Consider the following 17,002-nt stretch of genomic DNA (forward strand, 5'->3'; position numbering starts at 1 on the left):
AGTGCAGAAGAGGCTTCACAAGTTTTCCTCAAGTCAAAACAAGATCAACTTGGACATCTTATTCAAGCCACTCTGAGGATTGAGAAAGGATTGGCCACCCTGACTCAGAATCAAGAGAGCCTTGAGAGGATCATTGAAACAAAGTTCTATGATCTAGACTTGAAGGTCACAGAGATGCAAACAACTGTTGAGCAGCTCCAGGATGAAGCTGAAGAGAGGAAAGGGAAAGCTACCACTGCAGCTTTTCAGAGAGTGCTTAGGGCACAGAGATCTGCAGCAGTGCCACTGACAGACACCAGAGCAACAACTTCAGCACCTGCAGCCACAGCCTCAGTTGCTCCTTCAGTTTCCACTCCACCAGCTCATACAACCTCATCAGATGCATTTGTTGCAGGACTCCTCTCCACGCCACCTCCCGAAGACCAAGCTTAGAGAGCCGCATAGCACTATGCATTTTGAAGCTTTTTGGTAACTTGTTGTCAAAGGGGGAGAAAGTGTATAGATGATAGGCTTCGAGAGAGAGCTTTGCTTCTTTTTGCTATCTTACTTGCTACCTTATTTGTGTGCTTGCTTGGGTGATACTTTATGTGTGTGTGAGATACTTGTATGGTCATGTGTTTAATCATATCATACGTTAATGTTTGTGCTTGGATGATGATATTATTTATCTCTCTTGTATTATCATTCACATCTTGCCTAGGTGATGAGTGCATATTTTATTTACTATCATTTTGAGCGCTCCACCAAGATGTATGTGACATGGAAGAGTAACCCATGATCCTACTAATCGATTATGCATTTGCATTCAAAAGCAAATTTCAATGCACAAATTTAGGGGGAGCTCTTGCTTATCACATACTTCTCGAAGCGAAGATATATTTCATTCTTATTATCATTTGTCGAAGCTTTGATCTATATGTTGTCATCAATTACCAAAAAGGGGGAAATTGAAAGTGCAACTAATCCCTGGGTGGTTTTGGTAATTCTTAACAACATATAGCTCATTGGACTAATATTCTTTCAAGATATTCATTTCAGAAAGTTCAATGATTGGCATGGCATGGACTAGAGATGTGGACCCCTCAAAATGCGAAGGACAGATATTGGCAAAAGCTCAAGACCCTACATTTTCATTTTAGTGATCCAAGATCACATTGAGTCCATAGGAAAAGCGAATACTATTAAAAGGGGATGAGGTGTTGCTTAATGGCTTGCTTGCTCAAAATGCTTAGTGCTATGCTCCAAAAGCCCTCAACCACTTTATCATTTCCACATATGTCCCAAACCAAAAGTCAAACTCAGCCCCACCGATTTGATCTATCCGGCGCCACCGAGTTCATTTGACATAGTAGCCATAGCCAGAAACCCTAATCAATTCGGTCTCACCGATAGGGATCTCGGTCTTACCGAGATGGGATTGCAAACTCCTGTTTCCCTTCGTAATGTTTCGGTCTAATCTAAATGAGCGATCGGTCCCATCGAGATTGCCTGACCAACTCTCTGTTTGCCTATTACAGAAATCGGTCTCACCGAGTTCATGTGATCGGTCTCACCGAGATTACGTTATGCCCTAACCCTAACACAATCGGTCCCACCGAAAAGCCTAATGTTCACATTTTGAACTAAATCGTCTGACCGAGTTTCCGTATTCGGTTCCACCGAGTTTGGTAAATTGTGTGTAACGGTTAGATTTTGCGTGGAGGCTATATATACCCCTCCACCCATCCTCCATTCGAGGAGAGAGCCATCAGAACGTGCCTACACTTCCAGCATTCATTTTCTGAGAGAGAACCACCTACTCATGTGTTGAGACCAAGATATTCCAATCCAACCACAAGAATCTTGATCTCTAGCCTTCCCCAAGTTGCTTTCCACTCAAATCAAGTTTCCACCAAATCCAAATCTGTGAGAGAGAGTTGAGTGTTGGGGAGACTATCATTTGAAGCACAAGAGCAAGGACTTCATCATCAACACACCATCTATTACCTTTTGGAGAGTGGTGTCTCCTAGATTGGTTAGGTGTCACTTGGGAGCCTCCGTCAAGATTGTGGAGTTGAACCAAGGAGTTTGTACAGGCAAGGAGATCGCCTACTTCGTGAAGATCTACCCTAGTGAGGCAAGTCCTTCGTGGGCAAGGTGGGATAGACAAGGTTGCTTCTTCGTGGACCCTTCCTGGGTGGAGCCCTCCGTGGACTCATGCAACCGTTATCCTTCATGGGTTGAAGTCTCCATCAACGTGGATGTACGATAGCACCACCTATCGGAACCACGGGAAAAATCTTCGTGTCTACATTGCGTTTGCTCCCTCCAAACTCCTCCCCTTTACCTCCATATGCAATGATTTACATTCCGCTGCTATACTCTTAGATTTGCATGTGTAGGTTGATTGTTGACTTGTGATAAGTTGCTAAAATCTGCCAAGACTTAAAATTGGGAAAAGGCTAGATTTTTATTTGGTCAAGTAGTCTAATCACCCCCTCTAGACATACTTTCAATCCTACATATGCATCTCGAATAATATCACTAATACATCTCGAATAATCCAGATAATATGCATCATCGAATATAATCTTGAATACATCGTCTCGAATATTATCGAATAATATAATCTCGAATACATCGTTTCAAATATTATCGAATATAATCTCGAATACATCTCGAGTATTATCATATATATAACATCACTAGCTAATACAGATCGAATATTATCGAAGAATCTAGTTCACTCGTGGTTCCTGAGGCGCGGGCGGTGGACACCCAAAGAGAAGGAACCATCACAGGATCATAGCTCGGGTGATATTCCTAAAGAGCCTGCCAGGTATTCGAGAACCTGACGTCCAACGCAACCATGTAGCGACGGATGTGCTCGTCCTTCTCCCTGACACGGCGATGTACCACCTCCGCAGGGGCCGGCTGCCTCCGCACCGAAGTGGCCCACGCGACCGCCACCAAAGAAGCTCCGGGTCGGTGATGGGAGCCGGGTTCCTCACCAAGTTGTGCGCCCCTGAAGGTAGCACCTCCCGGTGCCAGCCTGGCGGAGCCCAGTCCCGGACATGGCGCCTCTCAAGCAGGTTCTCGCCACCGAGTCGATGACGAGGATGCGGGCCAAGCATCGTAGACGTCGAGAACAAATTCTATGCAAATTTAACATTTTTCAAATGCTTGAATGTGATTTTTGTAATTCTTTTTCACTTGATTTTGCAAATACAGGACAAACTTTTGCAAATCCAACATTAAGATATATATTAACATTAAAATATCATTAACACATTGTCAACTTTTTCTATGCAACTCTTTCCTATGCAACTTTTTTTCTATAAGTATAAAAAACTAAAAAACAGAAAATCTATGCAAATTTCACCGTTCATCTACATATACATATATACATACATTGTATAAAAAACTAGTGAAAAAAACTAAAACATACATACATATAGTGAAAAAATAATCATCTAAAACATCAAAACATACATACATATAGTGAAAAATAATCATCTAAAATATCTAAAATATCTAAAACATCAAAATATACATATATACATCTAAAACATCAAAACTTTCATACATATGTACATAGTGAAAAAATAATCATCTAAAACATCTAATTAAAACATATGAAAAAAATTCGCCGGAGAGGGCGGCGCGAGCTCACAGCGGGCGAGGTCGAGGCCGGCTATGGCGACGTCGAGGCCGGCGTCGGAGAGGAGCAGAGGGGCACGGGCGACGGCGTGGAGGAGAGGCGCGGGCGGCCGGCGTGGTCGAGGCGGCGCGGGCGGCCGGCCTGGAGGAGGCGTCCGGGGCGGCGATGGCGGGGTCGAGGCGAGGGCGATGATGGCAGCCTGGCGGCGTCGCGGGGAGGAGGCGCGGGCGACGGCGGCAGCCTGGCGGCGTCCTGTGGTTCGGCGTCGAGGGGGATGGAGAGAGTGGGATCGGAAATTTGCAAAGTGCCGCTTATATACGATCACCTTTAGTCCCGGTTGGTGGCTCCAACCAGGACTAAAGACCCCCCGTTTAGTCGCGGTTGGAGCCACCAACCGGGACTAAAGGTGAATTTCACTAGGCCAAGCGGCAGGAAGCCCAGGCCTTCGGACACGACACCCGCGTCAAGGCTCAAAGCTGGATGCAAAAGAGCTAATCAGGGGATCGGGTCGGGGAGAGGTACCAAAGTCGATGCTTCGGGATCCGTGGGCGTCCCAGGTAAGGTTGGGAAGCCAATGAAAATCATATCGCCCCGAGCATCGGCGACGTACTCTAAGTTACCAAACCTGATCTGGTGCTCAGGGGCGAAACCGTCCACCTGGTCAAGATGACCGGTCGAGTCGGCGTGCAGAACCATGCTCCCAAACACGAAAAGTTGTCCGGGGACGAAGATGGCCCCGGTGTTGATGCCATCTCCGATGATTAGGCGAGCCATCGATCCTTCAATGATCCAACAACGGAACTCTCAATGAAAGCACCAATGTCGGTGTCAAAACCGGCCGAGCTCGGTTAGGGGGTCCCGAGCTGTGGATCTTGGATCAACGGAGAGGGACGAAGGACACGATGTTTACCTAGGTTCGGACCCTCTTTAAGAGGTAAAACCCTATGTCCTGCTTGATTATATTGAAGCTTGTATGAGGATTACAGAGTCGATCTACCACGAGATCAGATGAACTAAACCCTAGGCTAGTAGGATGATGGTTGTTGTTCTAGCCTCTACGGACTAAACCCCTTGGTTTATATAGACACCAGGGGTACTAGGGTTACACATAGTCGGTTACTAAAAAGGAATAAACACGTCGAATCTTATTATCTTGACTTGGAGGACACACCAAGGCACCAAAAAGCTTCCTGTCCGGATACAGGGTCTCCTCATAGTCCGACCTCCTAGTATTGGCAACGCGGCCCTATAGTCCGACCCACAAGGGATAGGCCGGCAGGGCGAGGACCCCCTAATCGGACTCCCTCACATGGTTCCATCATTGGCCTGGATCGAGGTGGAGGAGGTGGAAGGCGAGGCAGAGGAGGTTGGGGCTGGATTGGGGTGCGGTGCCGGAGAGGAGAATGGCTAGCGGAGGAGGTCGCGATGCAGCGCCGACGGAAGGAGAGGGTGTGGCCCCCGCGAGAGGAGCGCAGTGCCCATCAGTCCGCTCCGTCGATGTCCATGGCTCTGCCTCCGCTCCTATCACCTAGATCGAGGGAGGAGAGATGTGGCCGAGGTTGCTGAGCTGCACGTCGATGGCTGTTCAGCGAAGAGATCCAGGGCAAGGAGAGGACGACGGGGTGCAAGCTGCGCATTAGAAGAGATAAGATTTTCCCCCGCCAACAATCCAGTCCACACCCCCAGCCATCGCAGGACCCACCCATCGACACGACCAAGTCAAAATAGACAAATTGACTCCTCAATTGATTCTCAACGCTCTCACCCCTAGGGGCTTAGTGATTTAGTAGATGATACCCAAGCCTCTCATTTCTTATTTAATTGATAATTGATTGATCAGCCTTACTCTCCAGCGGTCCTACGTACACTTCTTTCTGGTAGTGTATATTCTAAGAGCATCTTCAGCCGTTGGCCCTGCCATGGGCTTGAAAAATCGCCGCCTGGGGGCGAGCCGGCGTTAAAATCGCCTTAGGGGTGATTGGGTTCCCAGCCACCGCCCCCAGGCGCCGATATCGGCCCATTTTGGCCCAAATTTGCCCGCTTTTCAGCCGACTTTCGGCGCAAAATCAGCCCGCTTTCAGTGCAAATCGGCCCATATTCACCGTGCTTCGGCGCAAATTGAATAGAAGTTATTTTTATCACATAGTTCATCACAAAAAATCAATAGAAATCAAATAGTTCAACAAATAGTTCAATGCAAATTATATAGTTCAACAAATAAAAACTCATATTTCATCACACGTCGAGCTAGTCATTGCCCTTGAGCCTCCATAGGTGCTCCACCAGATCCTGCTGCAGTTGTTGATGCACCTGTGGGTCTCAGATCTTCTGACGCGTATTGAGGAAGACAGTCCAGGTTGCCGGTAGCTGGTGATCAACTTGGGCAAGAGGATCCTGCCTGTAATATGGTTCAGTGTCAAACACTGGCTCTTCCTGCTCGCTCTCAATCATGTTGTGCAAGATGACACAGCAAGTCATGATCTCCCACATTTGATCTTTCGACCAGGTCTGGGCGGGGTACCGGACAACAGCAAATCGAGATTGGAGCACACCAAATGCCCGCTCGACATTCTTCCCACCAGCCTCCTGAACCTTGGCAAAGTCGGAGTTTTTGCCTCCTGGCACAGGGCTCGAGATAGTCTTCACAAATGTGGACCATCTCGGATAGATGCCATCTGCTAGGTAGTATCCCTTGTTGTAGTGCCGTCCATTGACCTCGAAGTTCACCGGAGGAGAATGGCCTTCAACAAGATTGGCAATGTCAAGGGAGCACTGCAGCACGTTGATGTCATTGTGAGTTCCTGGCATAACAAAGGAGTGCCAAATCCAAAGGTCCTCTCTGGCCACTGCCTCAAGTACCACACTTCAACCGCCTTTGGCGCCTTTGTACATCCCCTGCCAAGCAAATGGACAATTTTTCCATTTTCAATGCATGCAGTCGATGTTTTCAAGCATCCCAGGAAATCCTCCTGCTGCATTCAGCATTGGGTGATCGCAAGTATTGCGGTCCAAACACTGCCACCACTGCCCTACGGAACTTGCAGAAACACTCAATGGTCATGGACCCGACCATGCGCCCATAGTCGTCGAGTGAATCACCGGGAGCTTCGTATGCAAGCATCCTCATAGCTGTCGTGCACTTCCAGATTGAGGTGAATCCAAGTTTGCCGGTGTAATCCTTTTTGCACTTGAAGTAGCTGTTGAACTCCCGGATGGAATTCACAATCTTGAGGAAAAGCTTTCGGCTCATCCGATAACGGCGCCGAAATACTTTGTCGTCGTGTAGTGGAGCGTCGGCAAAGTAGTCGGAGTAGAGCATGCAATAGCCTTCCAGTCGATGCCGGTTCTTTTGCTTTCAGACGCCCCGGTGCCAAGCAACCTCGCCGCGGCTTTGCATTGCTCGCGAGCAGGCCGGCCAGGGCGGCGAGGACCATGAGATGCTCTTCGTCCTGGGCGTCGGCATCAGCTTCCTCCTCCAGCAGCGCCGCGAGAGCCTCCTCGTCTTCGGAGTCCATCGCCGAGCAGACAAAATGCCGAACACCTGGCGGGCATGGTGTGCGCACAACCTCCGGTATCCCGCCCTGCGAGGCCAGAGCGCCAGAAAACTCGCCCAGGAAGGTGGTGGAGAGGTTGCCGCGGCGAAACCCTCTCTCTTTTCCGGCGGAGATAGGCCTACTAGCGGTAGCGGGCGATGGGCGGCGCCGGGATCGGCAAGGTGGCGAGAGGGCCCTGAGGAGGGGGCAAATCTGACCGTTTGTCTTACTTTTCGCCTGACAGGGTGGTCCAGGCGTGGTTTTCCCTTCCGCCGAAGCCCCCGAGCGCCTCCAATGCGTTGGGTTTGGCCTGGGATCGCCGGGCCCAAAACCGTACCGAGCCGATGGATTTCGGTGTTCTGGGAGCGTGACTGGTTTTTTTTCGACGTCGACGAAAAAAAGTCGTGCTGAGGGCATGTTGGGGACGCGGCTCGAGTTGCTCTAAACCCCGAGCTAATATGCCATTGCGGTCGCGGAGCCGAGCCCTAGGCACCAACTCCAACTCCCCTCACACGCAACTGCCTCTCTCTTTCCCCCTTCTCCTCGTCGTCGTCCTCTCCCGACGCCCCCGCAATCCCCAATCCGTCCTCGTTCTCCTCCGCGGTTTGATCGGAAAGGTTCGTCTGTAGTAGGGTTTGCGCCGGATAGAGAAGGGGAAAGGTGAAGCGTGGAGGCGGGTGAAGGGACCCATGGCGAGCGACGTGCCCATGACCCCGGAGCTCGAGCAGATCGACGGAGAGATCCAGGACATCTTCCGCGCACTCCAGTGAGTCCCCCTGTATACCTCACCCTCGAGTTACTGTCTCAGTTTCCTTTCTCGCCAAAAAAGAAGAGTTTAATGTTTCAGTTACCCCAAATACTCCCTCCGTTTCTAAATATAAGAATACGGACAATAAACGGATGTATATAGACGTATTTTAGAGTGTAGATTCACTTATTTTGCTCTGTATGTTGTCCGTTTTGAAATCTCTAAAAAGTCTTATATTTAGGAACGGAGGGAGTACTTGCTACCTCGGAGCGGTGCTATCCGCTTACGCGTTAAGGGAAAGACGTGTTTCGGTGGTGGAACTGGAGCTCTGAAAGCTCGTGCAATTGTGACCTCTTTACCTGTTTTGGTTGTTACTACTTCAGTTACTCGCCCATGTGTTATACTGGTATAGCAAAGGAGAAAAATAAGTTAGCGTGGGGAGTTTTGTGATGGAATGATGGATGTAATTTAGTGAGGATTTGATGGCTTACTGCACAATTGTCTAGCTCATGTTGAGCTGTCAACCTGTCTGGGAGTCGCTCATGTGAAATTTGCAGCTGCTGTCATAATTTAGACTTACTGTAGAGATCATCAGTACGGGAGAAACATACTCCCTCCGCTCCATAATAACTGTCGTGGTTTTAGTTCTAACTAAAACCACGGCTCTTATTATGGAACGGAGGGAGTAATAGATAAGGTATTTGAGCAGAAACCTGAAGTTCTGTATTGGCGACATCAGCATAGTCTCCTTGCTTGTCACCATTTACTATCGATAACTTCATTGTGAACTATGTACAGCTTGCTGGAACAATTCAGACAGGTGTGGTTACCTTGATCACATATCAGAAGTCGGAAATACTTAATTCAGATTTTCATCACAGAGTTGATCATTATCAATGAAGCAATGATTCAATTCACCGTTCTTATATTATCTTGATGATTAAAATGAATAGAGATAAATACCATTTTTCACATGCAAATTTTGATATATAATGGTCCAACGCATGTGCATTGGATGTTTGAACTTTGGGCAACCTGAGTACCTCTCAAGCCTTTGTTTTTTGGCGTCAATGTTACAATATAGTATCGGCCATTGAAACCTATAAGCACAATTTCAATAAATGTGGACGGGGCAGGGTTATCGTGATTTTTGCATTCACAAAGTCCTAATTCTAGCTAAGTTTAGTTCCAGCAAAACCATAATCGGGAATTCTGCCTTTCTAGCTTGAATCCTGAATGACATGCTGCAACTACCAGTGTGCTTATCTTATTTCGATAACTAAATGTAGCAATGTACAAGCTCTCTTGAGGTTAATCTGAGTCTCCTCGATGGTGGAATACAAACGCCTATGTAAATTATCAAACTCATGTTCTAAAGCTTTATTGATTTTATGAAATACTCAAATTAATTTACCTGCCTAGTTAAGTCGTTTATTCACGTGCCCTTTTCTGTATGTGCAGAAATGGGTTCCAAAAGATGGACAAGATTAAAGATTCTAATAGGCAAGCTAAACAATTGGAGGATCTTACAGGGAAAATGAAGGAGTGCAAGCGGTATGCCAGGCTGACAGCATTCTTCAGTCTTACATATGCTACTGTAAAGTCTTTCTTTTTTACTTTCATCTTGACAGTCTTACACTGGTGCTAATTTCTCATATATTCATCCTTCAGTTCTTTTATTCTTAGCTTGAAACTTTGGCAGTTAACTGGCTGCGTGGTGCAATACTATCTGATTTGTGTCATTTGATGACAATTTTCCCTTTGCTGGATACAATCATGGATGTGCCATGCTCTATGTAATGCGTAAAGTTCATATTTGTCTTTGCAGCTTGATCAAAGAGTTTGATCGTATTCTGAAAGACGAGGAGTCAAAGAACCCTCCTGAAGTCAACAAGCAGCTAAATGACAGAAAACAGTATATGGTCAGTACATCATTTCAGTAGGCTCTTTGCTGTATGCCATTTGCACCCTTCTGTAATCAGTTCTTATTCACTATACAGATCAAAGAGTTGAACTCCTATGTCACCTTGAGGAAGACGTAAGTATACATTTTGTTTTGTGAAATAAGTTGCTGATATGCTCCACGTAATCTTAAGGAGTATTAGTATTATTTATTGAATCCCATCATTGTAACTGTTATGGATGCAACTTGATTGCATTGCGAGGCCCAAGGGGCATATATATATTACACAAGACTTGGGGTACAAGGAAAGGAAACATAGCCTAATAGGACTCCTACAATTAATACTAATGCTCCTTAACAGTAACATCTGGAATTTCAATTTGAAAGACTCGCGTTTTCAAGTTTTATGCCTCGTGCAGTGTTCTACTGTTAGTTCTTCTGCTAACTAACTAAAGATCTCTTGCAGATACCAAAGTAGCCTTGGTAACAACAAGCGGGTTGAACTCTTTGATATGGGTGCTACAAGTAGTGAGCCTGCCGCAGATGACAATATTCAAATGGCATCAGGTTAAATTAACTGAGGGCTTTTAAGCTGTGATTAGTCTCTTGCGAATAATATCGCTAAGTCTATGATTATCATATGCCTTGCTGAACGAGTTTTCTCTGCCATGATGCCAGCAACATTCGAAAGTATAAAGTTACAATGGGATTAGTTGATTTCCTGACTTTTGCCAGTATAACTACAGTAGTTCTGACTTTATATTGGTAGGATATGTTCTTTGCTATGTGATATATGGAAGTATGGATGTGTGACATTGTGAACTCATGGTTTATTAGAGTTTCTCATAATTTCTGCTGAATATAAACACACGGAATGTCGATAAGGTATCATTTATCTGTTGTGCTCCATTTTATAAGCGAAATTTATCTTAATTTGGTTCACGTCTCCAGTGAAAAAAAAAACCTTTTTGCATGAGAATGGGAATCTAGACCTTTTATCTTAATTGGCTCCAGATTCGGTATTATAGTGAAACAAAGATAGTGCTTGAAGTAGAATATTTTCCCAAGACCAAAATGCTTATCACAAGATTTTACCATTTCATATTATTTTCATCATATATAAAAAGAAGTGTCAGTTTCCAAGCCATATATTTATGTTGGTTCTTATGAAAGGACCTGGCTATGCAGCTATGACGAATCAACAACTCATTGATTCTGGAAGAAACCAAATGGATCAAACAGATGAAGCTATTGCACGTTCAAAAATGGTTGCTTTCTAAACTATATATACTCTTGAACGATTTTCTTTATGGCAATTTTAAAGTTTTTTCTTGTCTAGGTTGTTGCGCAAACTGTCGAAGTTGGATCTCAAACTGCTACAACATTAACACAGCAGGCAAGATTTTCTGGAGTCTAAACAGCAATTTTTTTCCCTTCCACACTCATTTCTTGTGGCGTAAATGTGTGTTTAGTAGTTGCATAGCACAATTGTTTTTTCATACCTATTCAGTACTTCGGTATTAAAGCAGATTTTAAAAATCTGTTCTCCACTACAAAAAGCTTGTATGTTTTTATTAAAAGAATCAGAGGTAAACATAAATGTATTTGTTATTGCATTATACCCATCCATGATTTATATGAGAAAGCACAGCTTTTTTGGAGTGAAATATACAAAGTTTGATTGTAGTGCAAACACACCCAGTGGACATCAGAATTCTTGAATTAGGTAGACATAATGTTGTGCTGCTATTAACTGACTGTTTATTCAAGTCTTATATTTCATTGTAAGGGCTACCTTATGTCAATTATCTGGAGGTGTTACGAAGATTCAGCATATAATTTAACTCCCTTGGTGGTATTGAGTGCTTCAACATCTTGTGCCACTGCACAAGAATAATATAGATGTGCATCAGACATCCTAGATATTCCGAAACTTTATCTTATCTACTCTTTATGTTGCCCCGTCCCCCCAAAAACACTACCCTACATTGCATCTAGGTTGTGATTGACTGATTCATATCTCTCACTGCATTCCAGTATCCATAACTTTTCTTGTTTTCCTCATCAGATAAATTTCTAGCATGCATGCACATGCACATGATATTGATTTTTGTTTTTGTTTTTGTCCAGAAACATGATAATAATTCTGACAGCACATATTATCCTATACTTTTGCAGACGGAACAAATGAAGAGAATTGGCAATGAGCTCGATTCGGTTCACTTTTCATTGAAGAAAGCTAGCCAGCTTGTGAAAGAGATTGGCCGGCAGGTTTGTCCCACCTCTCTCTGTGTGCCCATTCGCGCTTGTGCAGCGGTACCTGTACCTGATATTTGGAAACTCTCATTGTCGCAGGTAGCAACAGACAAATGCATCATGGGGTTGCTTGCTCTGATAGTTTTTGGCGTTATTGCAATTATCATTGTTAAGGTAAAATTTCTGCTATTTCTGTTTGACTATTGTATACAGAGGACATGAAAGATTGCCAGCTGATGACCAAATGCACATGCATTCAACTACTCCGCCTGTAAACTAATATAGGACGTTTTAGAGACATGACACAAAACATCCTATATTAGTTCACAGAGGGAATATTTGTAAAGAATGAGAACATAGGGGAAAGAAGTCCCCTGTTTTATTCTTCTGAAGACGAGTCCTTGAACCTGGGTCGGTGACAGCTCACCTTGGAGCTGTCTACACTAGACCAAGGGAGAGTTTTTGCATTCAACTACTCCCTCCGTCCGGAACTACTTGTCGCAGAAATGTATGTATCTAGATGTATTTTTAGTTCTAGATACACCCATTTCTGTGACAAGTAATTTGGGACGGAGGGAGTATTTGTTAATATAGTAATGATAAAGGCTTGCATCACTCGACCACACTAGGGAGCGAAACAAGGTTCATTGGAACTTTTGAGCACACATAGTGATGGTGAGCATTGATGCTACTATTTTTTTTGTTGCTGTTATATCTTGTTGCTCTGTTTTTCTAATCCATATAAACCGAACTGTGAAAGATATTTATTTTTGCCATCCTTCAAGTCATTTTCTGTTAAAAAAAATTGCCCACTGAGACTTTCCATACCATCTACTGTTTTTCCTGTGCATAAATTGGAATTGAGTCGGAAGATTTCACCATGTTTGTCCTACCAGATCGTCAACCCGCATAACAAGAACATCCCAGATATCCCAGGAATGGCTCCACCTGCTCAAAATTTTCAGACTAACAGGAGATTGTTGTCAGCAAAAGCTTTCAGAAGTCTTTGATGATTGCATGCGGTGGTTTCATGCTGCAGTCCTTTTGTAACAAAGCTGCTGGCAGTGCGCCATGAGATACGTTGTAACAATTCTTCTGCTCATGTATATTATTTTCTGTTGTGTGTATATGCACTATGCAACAGAGATGAGGTCTCTTCTACGAGTATGTAGGAATACCCCATAGCACTTTATGAAATTTCAAATGGTAGAAACATAATCAGACGTTTTAGATCAAAGTAGTGATCTAAAACGTCTTATATTAGTTTATAGAGTACCACAAAACATGACGAGTTCGCACCGCTGGCAGCTGTATTTAATTGAGGCAACAAGTGTGACTAGGGCTGCCAGCTAGTCGCTTCTGTCTGCAGTGCAAAAACCTCCCAAGGCTTCAGCGTCAGTGTACGAGAAAAGAAAACACTATAGTGGCGTTTTGGCTCTGGCGTCCAGATGATCTTGGTATACTGGACGTCCAGCTGCTTCTCTAGATCTGAGCAAGGAGCAATTATTGATGATATAAGTTGGCTTAGAAAATCAGGGAAAGCAATTAATGATGCAATTAATGATTATATACGGTGGCTAGACTAGCCACAATGAGGAGTAACTTATATAGAGTAGTAATATCTATATGTTACTACTCTATATTACTACCTCTACAATGGGGAGTAACATATGTGTGGTGTCATGCAACATTTTATTTATTAAGTTGTAGATTCATCTTGTATTGGTACGTGTGATGTTATTCATATTACTAGTAACTAGCTGTTACCACATTACTCTTTTTTTTCATTAATTATTTGCCACATCATCTATTTTGTCTAAATATGTGTGATGTTGCCACCTATGTTACTTCTATTATGGATAGTCTTAGAAAATCAGGGAAAGCGGCATGTATGTACCCGTAGCAGCTCCCTGTGAGACCTGGTTAGGGCCCGCGACGACAGTTTGGCTATGTCGCGATGTGCCATGGTGCAGAATTACTGTGCCGACTGTACCATGGTACATATTTTTTTGTGGTACCCGTTTGTAGTACAAATGAAGTGAATGCGGATTGATACTTGTTGTGCCCCTTTTTGTTTTGGAGATTATTGTCAGAAACAACAAAATTGACTTGTTTGTAAGTGCATATAGAGAGAAATAGTTCCCTAACGTACCAAGAATAATGCTGTATTCTTCCATGAAGTTCGAAGAACTTCACCGAGGAATGACTTGATTGTCGAAGACTTCACCAAGCAAAGTCTTAAGCAATCAAGAGTAATTGTGATTTGTAAGAACCCTGTCAGAGGATTAGAGATCACCGATAAACATCTACCCAGTTGAAGTCTGATCAACTTCAGGTCGAAGGAGAATATGACGAGAGAGGTTTGCTCCTGTGTTCAATCACAAGTCCTTCCAACCACACGTTGTTCTTTTGCAGAAGAGTGAACTGGTCTATCAAATCATCTGTCGCCATCGAGCACCATTGGTTCACTCTACTCTATTACAATACTCTCAGTAGTTCATCTTTAGTGCTCTTTCGGTAAGTGGAAAAAGAGGACTTTTGTGTTGATGCTGATTTTGTGCCCAGGGTATGGGAGCATGGGGATGATCCAGGAGGCGACAAGGGACATGACAGGGGTGACATAGTGGGCGGGGGCGAGGGGGGGGATGATACAAGTAAAAGGCCCAAACCCACTTCGTCTTCCAAGGAGCCTTCAGTTGCCCCCACCTCTGGTGGCATGATGCCCATGCAGTTGTCCATGTCTCCGTCCATTTCGGGGGGATCTTCTCCACCGGACAAGACTTTCTCCATCGCCGTCACACCGCCAAACCCACTTCGACGTTCGCCTATTAAGGTCGTATCTACGCCACCTGAGGGGTCTTCTCCATGAGCCATGACAGCATCGTCTTCTAGGACCTTGGCGCCGCCAGCTTCTACGACGACTATGGCACGACAGACTTCGACGACGCCGGCTGCATCACCACTGGCAGCGCTGCCTCGCCTAGACGACGGGTCCCAGGTGTGGCCTAGGCTTCAGGAGAAGGCATCTGTTGCGGCCTCTTCATCGCCGACCCTACCTCTGTCACCCACGCCGGCATCATCAGCTCAGTGGGGAGTGATTTTCTCATCGTCGGTTTGGGCTGACCGTGACTCAGCGATGGCAGAGCTGCGAGGATTGTCTTCTACGCTTTCGACACCTCCAAGGGCGACGACGCCCAGGGCTTCGACGCCACCCACGTTGTCACCACCGTTTGAGGGCTCGGGGGCTGAGGTGCAGCCCTCTTGGTCTTCTCCAGCTTCGTCGGGCCCTTCTACCCCACCACTCGGGGGCGAGGTGACAGCGGCTGCATCTAACTTCACACCCTCACCGCTGAGGCACAACGGTCGTCACTCTGTTGGTGTTGATGGTTTAGCAGCTACTGAAGAGGACTCTCCGACCAAGGCCATGCGTAGGAGGGCATCCCGCAACCTCGACTTCAAAGGTACTCCTTCTCGTAAATCCTTTTTGTCCTTTGATAATTCTAGAGTTTCTTCAAATATTACTGGCCTTGGAGTTTCATTGGGACGTAATGAGAAAGATGTAGAATTTTCTGTTAGGGCTTTTAAACAAATGGAGTTCGACCGGCTTATGGTTGCTCCTAAGTTGTCGACTTATTCTGACCCTCTCATGTCGGATGAGGAGGATGAGGATGCTGATGCCAATCATGACGGCAAGCTTCTCTCCCATCTCGTTAAAGACACGACTGAAGTAGACTTTGGATGATACAGTACACGACACTATGCTTTGTGAGCTTGTTGCGTCTGTACGAAAAAACAAGTCTACTTCATCGAAGAAAAGAGGGCGCTCGTCTAAACATAAAAATGGTTCATCATGAGAGGCATGTTTTGGAATAGCAGAGGTCTTGGTGACTTGGCTAAACACAAACATATTGCCGACTGTGTAAGGGATCATGTGTTGGACTTTGTGGTCATCACTGAGTCAGGTAAACGTGACTTCTAGACACGTGAGCTTGACCACTTTTCATGTGGTTATGATTATGTATGGCACGTCTTACCCCCATCTGAAAGGACAGGTGGAATCTTGCTTGGCATCCACTCGACATACCTGGAACTTTTGTCCACGTCGAAGGGTGAATATCACAGCAAATTTCACCTTCGCAACAAGTTCGATAACTTCCTTTGGAGCCTGGTAGCTGTATATGGTGCCGCTCAAGAGGAGTTTAAGTCCGCTTTTCATAAGGAACTCGTTAATACCTGTCGGGACAATCCTCACCCCATATTAATAGGAGGAGATTTTAATATCCTTCGATATCGGCAGGAAAAAAACAATGATCAGTTTGACAGTAGATGGCCTTTCCTCTTTAATGCTGTTATTGACAGCTTGGACCTACGAGAGCTCACTATGTCTGGTCGTCTGTACACCTGGGCCAATAACCGATCTATTCCAACTTATGAAAAACTTGACCGGGTACTAGTAATACCGACTGGGAATATAAATATCCCCTTGCTTCGGTACGGGCGCTATAAAGAATTGAGGCCTTATCGGATCATGCTCCATTGCTAACCAATTTTGGGCAAACAACTCCAAGCTCTAACGCTCCATAGTTTAAATTCGAACTGGGATGGCTCACTAGGGAGGGATTCCACGACCTGGTTAAGAAGGTGTGGGCGTGTCAAGCTCGGGGTAACACGCCCATTCTGATGGAAATATGCCCTAGAGGCAATAATAAATTATTATTATTATATTTCCTTAATCATGATAAAGGTTTATTATTCATGCTAGAATTGTATTGATTGGAAACTTAAATACATGTGTGGATACATAAACAAATACCGTGTCCCTAATAAGCCTCTACTAGACTAGCTCGTTGATCAAAGATAGTTAAGGTTTCCTAACTAGGACATGTGTTGTCACTTCATAACGGGATCACATCATTAGGAGA

The 17,002-nt window shown here is 44.9% G+C and overlaps 1 protein-coding gene across 1 annotated transcript; it reads left to right on the forward strand.

The window, feature by feature from the left end:
* Positions 1-7,632: 7,632 nt before the first annotated feature.
* Positions 7,633-13,886, forward strand: LOC123097389 (novel plant SNARE 13). Its single transcript, XM_044519100.1, has 10 exons — positions 7,633-7,939; positions 9,383-9,475; positions 9,750-9,843; positions 9,922-9,959; positions 10,291-10,391; positions 11,013-11,092; positions 11,164-11,220; positions 12,003-12,095; positions 12,180-12,254; positions 12,977-13,886. Exons 1-10 carry the CDS (start codon positions 7,863-7,865, stop codon positions 13,088-13,090), a joined length of 822 nt encoding a protein of 273 aa, XP_044375035.1. The 5' UTR covers positions 7,633-7,862; the 3' UTR covers positions 13,091-13,886.
* The last annotated feature ends 3,116 nt before the right edge of the window (positions 13,887-17,002 follow it).

Source organism: Triticum aestivum, chromosome 4D, assembly GCF_018294505.1.
Source record: "Triticum aestivum cultivar Chinese Spring chromosome 4D, IWGSC CS RefSeq v2.1, whole genome shotgun sequence".
Lineage (NCBI taxonomy): Eukaryota > Viridiplantae > Streptophyta > Magnoliopsida > Poales > Poaceae > Triticum > Triticum aestivum.